The 9,270-nt window shown below is 42.8% G+C and overlaps 1 protein-coding gene across 1 annotated transcript in view; it reads right to left on the reverse strand.

The window, feature by feature from the left end:
* Positions 1-6,394, reverse strand: part of TEX28 (testis expressed 28) — a 188,697-nt gene extending 182,303 nt beyond the window's left edge. Inside the window, 3 exon segments of the mRNA XM_065901325.1 lie at positions 403-637; positions 640-1,081; positions 6,383-6,394. Of these exon segments, the coding sequence (XP_065757397.1) occupies positions 403-637; positions 640-1,081; positions 6,383-6,394 (689 nt within the window).
* Positions 6,395-9,270: the final 2,876 nt, after the last annotated feature.

Raw genomic sequence — 9,270 nt, forward strand, 5'->3', positions numbered from 1 at the left:
CAAGTGGCGTCAATGTGGGTAGGATTTCTCTGTGAAAACAAGACAATTGATTCCCATCACCACTTCCCCACAAACACACAGATGCTAAAGGGATTGCAGAGTTCTTCCGTGAAAGTGCTGGGAATGTGGGCTCATCTCAGCGAATCCCTTCCTGCCTGGTGAAGCTGCTGTAAGGATTATTTAATGCAGAGGAAGGTGTATGGCACCTCTGAGGGCGGCTGGGACCCCAGGAAGTGTCCAGATAGAAATGGAGGGCTTCCCTGGTGGTGCGGTGGTTGAGAGTCCGCCTGCCGATGCAGGGGACACAAGTTCGTGCCCCGGTTCAGGAGGATCCCACGTGCCGCGGAGCCGCTGGGCCCGTGAGCCATGGCCGCTGAGCCAGCGCGTCCGGATCCCACATACCGCTCCTTGAGGCTCTGATAGGACACCTGCAAGCTGAGGTGGAAGGTCTTGACTTTGATCCGCTCTTCCTTCACCTTCTGCCACAGCAGGGCTCACAGCTGGGCCCCATGCTTGGTCTCCGAGGACCTCCCCTGCTGCAAGGCTGGGGAGTGACTCTCTGGAGAGAGGTGTCTAATGACATCAAACAGGTCGGTGGATGGGCAGTGTTCCGCACCTGGCTTGGGGGACTCTGAAACAGAGCGTTCTCACTGGGCTGCTCGCGGTTGTACCCCAGGCTGCTTTCTGCCCTCAGCACTAAGCCCTTGGGCCTGCAGCCCTCCTCCAGCTCCTGCAGCTGCTGGTGACACCGGTGGAGCCTTCGCTCAATCTGGGCAACGGTGGCAGAGGCACGCTGGTTCACCTTCTCTAAGGCCTGCCAGACGTGGGGGGCCTGCTGCCGGCCAGCTGTGGACACCAGCTTGAGGAAGCCCACAGTGTTCCTGTCCAGGCTGGCCTTTTCCACTCTCAGCTGCTCTGAGAGGTACAGGATGCGGTGCTTGACACTGTCCTGTAAGTTCCGGGCCAGCTCCCCATCTGAGAGGCTGGAGGGGCCACTGGGGCCAGCCTTACTGGATGACAGGGATCTGCAGGAGGGAACATTGGAGGGGAAGTTTGCAGTTGGGCTCTTAGTGGATTCCGCCTGCATTGGGAAACAAGAATCACAAAACAGGTACTTCTGTGAGATGCAAATGGTGGGAGAATTAGACACAAATTGCTCCACTCTATAACGGTACTTATGCATATGCGCAAGTACTTCATTTGCAAGATTTGTGCATCTGAGGTGGGCCCGACACAGACTGGACATTCTCCCCTCCTCTTCAGCACTGGCTCCTTGCTCTGTGGGTGTACCTCACTATGACCTCCAGGTGGCTAGCAACCCCCTCCACACCTGCCCTGTCTGTTCTTGGACTTCTCTTCCAAGAATTACCCAACAGTGGGTCTCCTTTTATAGAGAACTGTTCTTGTAGAGCATGGAATAAACTCATTTCCATTAATCCATACAGCTTGCTGTATTGCTACTGCCAGATGGATAGAAGAGATAGGCAGGGAGATTTGCATCCTAACAGGTTCATTCCTTCATCTAATCATTCATTCAACACATATTTCCTGAGCGCCTACCATGTGGTACAGAAGCCAGACATATTCCTTGGTCTCACAGAGCTGACAGCCTAGGGTGGACAGTTCTGCTGTAACACGAACAAATGAGTCTCTTGCATGGTGAAGGATAATAGTAAGAGCCTTGGAGATAGAGCCCAGTTCAAATCCCGACTCTACCACTCTTGAGACCTTGAGGAAGTTAATAAACCGCTCAGAGGGTCGGTTTTCTCATCTCTAAAATAAAGATGGACATAGCAGCCTAACTGGAACACAGGAGACCACGGTACAGTGGACAAGGATGAGGTAGGAGAGGTAGGTGAGGCCAAGACAGGTGGAGCCTCTGTTCTGTTTCTACTTTTTAACTAAAAGCACCTTCATGACTGTTTTTTTAATTAATTAATTTACTTGTTTATTTATTTTTGGCTGCGTTGGGTCTTCGTTGCTGTGCGCGGGCTTTCTCTAGTTGGCGGTGAACGGGGGCTACTCTTCATTGCGATGCGCGGGCTTCTCATTGTCATGGCTTCTCTCGTGGAGCATGGGCTCTTGGTGCGTGGGCTTCAGTAGTTGTGGCACGTGGGCTCAGTAGTTGTGGCTCACGGGCTCTATAGTGCAGGCTCAGTAGTTGTGGTACACAGGCCTAGGTGCTCCGCGGCACATGGGATCTTCCCGGACCAGGGCTCGCACCCGTGTCCCTTGCATTGGCAGGTGGATTCTTAACCACTGCACCACCAGGGAAGCCCTTCATTACTGTTTTCAATCTGAAAATGCTCTCCCAGTGGGAAGCAAGGAGTGATTATAGTGTAATAGATATTTTGGTTCTGTGTATTTTATTCTATGCAAATTATTCCTTGATATTTAAAAAAACATGTGATACCACTATGCACCTAGCAGATTGGCAAAACTTAAACTATAATAAATCTCAGAAAGGACATGGAGCAACAGGAACCCTCAATCACTCCTGGTGGGAGAGTAATTGGTACAAATATTTTGGGAAAGCATTTGGTAATATCATAAAGTTGAAGACATCCATACCGAATGGCCCAGCAGTTGCATTCCTAGATATATCCTTGAAAGACAGGTACAATAATACTCCCAATAACCAACTGCTAGAAACAACAATACAAATAAACTACAGCCTTGAAAACATGAATGAACAAGCATAATGTTGAACAAAAGAAGCCAAACACAGAAGAACCCATACTATATATGGTTCTGCTGCTATAAAGTTCAAAAGCAGGCAAAATGAAATGATGTTGTTTAGGGATGCATACACAGGAAGGAAGTAAAGCTGTAAAGAAAAGCATGGGGACTTCCCTGGTGGCACAGTGGTTAAGAATCTGCCTCCCCGTGCTCTGCAATAAGAGAAGCCACCACAATGAGAAGCCTGTGCACTGCAACGAAAAGCAGCCCCCGCTCGCCGCAACTAGAGAAAGCCCGCGGGCAGCGATGAAGACCCAACGCAGCCAAAAATAGATTAATTAACTAATTTTTAAAAAGAAAGAAAAGCATGGGCTTCAGTAGCATAAACATCAATAGTGGTTCCCACTAGAGTGGGAGAAGGGGATGGTGATTGGAGAGACATGAGGAGGCTAGTGTACTTGATCCGAATAGCAATTAAATGTGTGTTTACATTATCATTACTTCCTAAACTAAATGTTGATGTTTTCTGCACCTTTATATGCATATGCCGGATTTCACAATTTTTTAAACATCTTTATTGGAGTATAATTGCTTTACAATGGTGTGTTAGTTTCTGCTTTATAACAAAGTGAATCAGTTATACATATACATATGTTCCCATATCTCTTCCCTCTTGCGTCCCCCTCCCTCCTACCCTCCCTATCCCACCCCTCTAGGTGGTCACAGAGCACTGAGCTGATCACCCTGTGCTATGCGGCTGCTTCCCACTAGCTATCTATTTTACATGTGGTAGTGTATATATGTCCACGCCACTCTCTCGCTTTGTCACAGCTTACCCTTCCCCCTCCCCATATCCTCAAGTCCATTCTCTAGTAGATCTGTGTCTTTATTCCCACCTTGCCCCTAGGTTCTTCATGACCTTTTTTTCTTCTTATATTCCATATATATGTCTTAGCATACAGTATTTGTTTTGCTCTTTCTGACTTACTTCACTCTGTATGACAGACTCTAGGTCCATCCACCTCACTACAAATAACTCAATTTCCTTTCTTTTTATGGCTGAGTAATAGTCCATTGTATATATGTGCCACATTTTCTTTATCCATTCATCTGTTGATGGACACTTAGGTTGCTTCCATGTCCCGGGTATGGTAAATAGAGCTGCAATGAACATTTTGGTACATGACTCTTTCTGAATTATGGTTTTCTCAGGGTATATGCCCAGTAGTGGGATTGCTGGGTCGTATGGTAGTTCTATTTTTAGTTTTTTAGGGAACCTCCATACTGTTCTCCATAGTGGCTGTATCAATTTACATTCCCACCAACAGTGCAAGAGGGTTCCCTTTTCTCAACACCCTCTCCAGCATTTATTGTTTGTAGATTTCTTAATGATGGCCATTCTGACCGGTGTGAGATGATATCTCATAGTTTTGATTTGCATTTCTCTAAAGATTAATGATGATGAGCATTCTTTCATGTGTTTGTTGGCAATCTGTGTATCTTCTTTGGAGAAATGTCTATTTAGGTCTCCTGCCCATTTTTGGATTGGGTTGTTTGTTTTTTTGATATTGAGCTGCATGAGCTGCTTGTAAATTTTTGAGATTAATCCTTTGTCAGTTGCTTCATTTGCAAATATCTTCTCCCATTCTGAGGGTTGTCTTTTGGTCTTGTTTATGGTTTCCTTTGCTGTGCAAAAGCTTTGAAGTTTCATTAGGTCCCATTTGTTTATTTTTGTTTTTATTTCCATTTCTCTAGGAGGTGGGTCAAAAAGGATCTTGCTGTGATTTATGTCATAGAGTGTTCTGCCTATGTTTTCCTCTAAGAGTTTGATAGTGTCTGGCCTTACATTTAGGTCTTTAATCCATTTTGAGTTTATTTTTGTGTATGGTGTTAGGGAGTGTTCTAATTTCATACTATTACATGTACCTGTCCAGTTTTCCCAGCACCACTTATTGAAGAGGCTGTCTTTTCTCCACTGTATATTCTTGCCTCCTTTATCAAAGATAAGGTGACCATATGTACGTGGGTTTATCTCTGGGCTTTCTATCCTGTTCCACTAAGCTATATTCCTGTTTTTGTGCCAGTACCATACTGTCTTGATTACTGTAGCTTTGTAATATAGTCTGAAGTCAGGGACCCTGATTCCTCCAGCGCCATTTTTCGTTCTCAAGATTGCTTTGGCTATTCGGGGTTTTTTGTGTTTCCACACAAATTGTGAAATTTTTTGTTCTAGTTCTGTGAAAAATGCCAGTGGTAGTTTGATAGGGATTGCATTGAATCTGTAGATTGCTTTGGGTAGTAGAGTCATTTTCACAATGTTGATTCTTCCAATCCAAGAACATGGTATATCTCTCCATCTCTTTGTATCATCTTTAATTTCTTTCATCAGTGTCTTATAATTTTCTGCATACAGGTCTTTTGTCTCCTTAGGCAGGTTTATTCCTAGATATTTTATTCTTTTTGTTGCAGTGGTAAATGGGAGTGTTTTCTTAATTTCACTTTCAGATTTTTCATCATTAGTGTATAGGAATGCCAGAGATTTCTGTGCATTAATTTTGTATCCTGCTCCTTTACCAAATTCATTGATGAGCTCTAGTAGTTTTCTGGTAGCATCTTTAGGATTCTCTATGTATAGTATCATGTCATCTGCACACAGTGACAGCTTTACTTCTTCTTTTCCAATTTGGATTCCTTTTATTTCTTTTTCTTCTCTGATTGCTGTGGCTAAAATTTCCAAAACTATGTTGAATAAGAGTGGTGAGAGTGGGCAACCTTGTCTTGTTCCTGATCTTAGTGGAAATGGTTTCAGTTTTTCACCATTGAGGACGATGTTGGCTGTGGGTTTGTCATATATGGCCTTTATTATGTTGAGGAAAGTTCCCTCTATGCCTACTTTCTGCAGGGTTTTTATCATAAATGGGTGTTGAATTTTGTTGAAAGCTTTCTCTGCATGGATTTCACAATTTTTTAAAGTTTTTAAATGTTCAGGCGATGGTTTTAATCACAGATAAGAAATGGCTGGAGAATTAGTAAATTGTAAAACAGAACTAAAGAAAGCATCCAGAATGCAGCACAGAGGCACAAGGAAATATAAAATTTGAATAAAATTGAAAAATAGGAGACACAGAAGATGGAATGAGAACATCTAACAAAAAATCTAACTGCCATGCCTCAGGAAGACAGACTAAGGTAACAGCAAGGTTTTAAGAGATAGTCACTAAGAATTTTCCAGGACTGATGACAGACATAAATCCACAAATTCAAGAAGCCCAAGGGACTCCCCTGGTGGTGCAGTGGTTAAGAATCCTCCTGCCAATGCAGGGAACGTGGGTTCGATCCCTGGTCCGGGAAGATCCCACATGCTGCGGAGCAAATAAGCCCGTGTGCCACAACTACTGAGACTGTGTGCTAGAGCGCGTGAGCCACAACTACTGAGGCCTGCATGCCTAGAGCCCGTGCTCCACAACAAGGGAAACCACCGCAATGAGAAGCCCGCATACTGCAACAAAGAGTAGCCCCTGCTTGCCGCAACTAGAGAAAGCCCATGCACAGCAACGAAGTCCCAACACAGCCAAAGATCAATTAATTAATTAATTAATTTTTTTAAAAAAGAAGCTCAAGAGATCCCAAACAGGATAAAACGGAAATAGATCCACACTTAGACACAGATCTTAGAAGCAGCCAGATTGTAAAAGCTGATTACCTTTAAAACCATGACTTTTAGACTGAAAGCTGCCTTCTCTAAGGCATCAATGAAATCCCGAAGAGTTGAATAATATCTTCAATATGCCGAGAGAATAACTGTCAGAGAGAAAAAAAAAAAAGGTCACATTCAAAGAATCAGAAGACAGAACGTCTTCAGCCTTTTCAGTGAAGCACTAAGAATTAGAAAACAATGAAGTAATGCCTTCCAAATTTGGGGAAAAAACGATTTCCTCACCTAGAATTCTATAACCAAACTGTCAATTTTTAGGTTAAAGGCGTTTTCTAACATAAAAGAACTCAAATAGTTTACTTCCTCTGCATTCTTTTTCTGGAAGCTACTAGAGAAGACGTGCCACCAAAACCAGAGAGGAACCTATGACAGAGGTAGAGATGGGATTTATGAAACTGGGGCCCCAAGCTAAAAGAAAGGCAAGTGCAATCTCCAGGATGATGGAAGGGGACCCAGGCTGGCAGCTGGGCAGTGGGCCTGGAGGGCAAGTCAAAAGGCTCCAGGAGAGAGTGCTCCAAGTGAATGAAATATGCAGGACATCTTTCAGCAGCTGGAGCGGAGATATAGCCAGTTTGGGGAAGTGCTGACCTATAATAAGTAGTAGAGAACAAGCAACACGGGGTGGGGAGAGACAAGTGTTAACTCTAAGGAAAACAAAACATCAGGAGAGAAAGGAAAAGTCATCAGAGTTGCTGTAGACTTGATAACGTGAACACCAAAGAATAATCTAATGCAGATGATTGTATACTGTACGGGAAGGATGGGGGTGGTGAAAGAGCTACATCATCATCTTTTACTGTAAGAAGTCAATAATTCCCAAAATCTAAAAAATAAAGAAACAGCACTATAAACAATTTATTTACAGAACTAGAGGCAAATGCCAAAAGAAACAGCTAAAAGGGTTGAATGTAGTTGATTCTGGGGAATGGATGGACCACTGTGGGTGGAAGCAAGAGATTGCTATTGTTTAAAAATATATATTTATTTGGCTGTGCCAGGTTTTAGTTACAGCATGCAGGATCTTTAGTTGCAGCATGCGGGATCTACTTCCCTGACCAAGGATCGAACCCGGGCCCCCTGCATTGGGAGTGAGGAGCCCTGGCCACTGGACCACCAGGGAAGTCCTGTAGAGATCGCTATTTTTTGTAATAAACCTTGTAGAACCATTTAACTCTTTGAACCAGGGGTTGGCAAACTACGGACTGGTTTTGTACAGGTGTGAGCTAAGAATGGTTTCTACGTGTTTAAATGGTTGGAAAAAATCAGAAGAAGGAGGATATTTTGTGGCATGTGAAAATTATATGAGATTCAAATTTCAGTGTCCACAAAGTGTGACTGGCACACAGCCACACTGATTCATTTACATATAGTGTATGGCTACCTTTGTGCCACAACAAAGGTCTAGTTGAGCAGCTACAACAGAGAACATGTGGCATCAAATATTTACTATACGGCCCTTTACGGAAACAGTTCGCTGACCCCTGCTTTAAACAATGTTCATACGTAGCACTGATAAATGAAAGAACTAAGTATTTTTAAAGAAAGTAGTTAATAGGGAAAGTTAAAATTTGCTAATGACTTGTTCTATTGAGGAATTTTATAGATATCATATAAAACTCAAAACTGACAGAAGAATATGTTGGTGAAAAAAAATTCAAGGCAACCAGTAGAAAAAAGCCAGGTAAATAACATCCAAATAATCAAGGGCAGAAAAAAAGGAACTTGATTAATCCAAAAAAGGGAAGGAAAGGAGGAACAAAAAGAAATGAGATATCAGGTTAAGTAGAAAATACAAAATAGGATGGCAATAAGATGTGATTATCAATGGCTGTATACCATGTTCTTGAGAAGACTCAATACTGTAAATATGTCAGCCTTCTACATATTAACTTATAAATTCAATGAAATAACAGTTTAAAACCCAATGGGAATGTCTTATGAATGTTAGATTAGCTAATTCCAAAATGCAAAAGAATAGCTAAGAAATTTTGGGAACGAAAAATAAATATGGTCTTGGGATACTTGGCTATCTGAATAAAACTAAATTAGAGTGCTACTTTACATCGCATACAATAATAAAGTCGAGACAGAATAGAGAACTAAACATAAATATGAAACTCTAAAGATATCAGAAGGACACAATAGGAAATGTTTTTATAATCTCTCTGTGGAGAACACCTTTTTGAACAAGTCTCAAACCAAAATGCCATAAAGGAAAAGATTTACATATTGTACTACAGTTTAAAATCTTTAAACCTTCTTATGGTGAAGGAAGCATAAAGTTAAGAAGCAACATTTCGGTTTTGGTTCAAACACTTGCTTCTTCTTAAAAATAAAGTATCTCCATTAACATTTTTAAAGAGCAACAGATTAAGAAAAAAAGATTTGCAATTATCTCTAAGAGATAAAAGGCTAATCAACATAATATATAAAGAACTACAAATTAGGAAGCTAAAAACAAATCATCAAACATAAAAACAGCAAAGGGTAGTAATAGACAATTCAGAAAGGATGAACTATGAATACCAGTAAACATATGAAAAATGTGCAACTGCAAGGAAATCAGGCAGACATAAATGATTAAAAAAGATGTTCTCGGGCTTCCCTGATGGCGCAGTGGTTGAGAGTCCGCCTGCCGATGCAGGGGACGCGGGTTCGTGCCCCGGTCCAGGAGGATCCCACATGCTGCGGAGTGGCTGGGCCCGTGAGCCGGCTGGCCGTCCGGAAAGTTCTAGAAAGAGAAAGAAGGTCCGCGCAGAGACGTCACACTGCCTCAGAACGCTCAGGCCGCCTCACTTGCTGTGAAGACCTCCCAACCCCCACTGCCGGGGGCTGGGCTGCTAAGGGGCTGGAGGGAGGCGGCTGCAAAGGGGAAG

The sequence above is a fragment of the Phocoena phocoena genome, chromosome X, assembly GCF_963924675.1.
Source record: "Phocoena phocoena chromosome X, mPhoPho1.1, whole genome shotgun sequence".
NCBI classification, from domain to species: domain Eukaryota; kingdom Metazoa; phylum Chordata; class Mammalia; order Artiodactyla; family Phocoenidae; genus Phocoena; species Phocoena phocoena.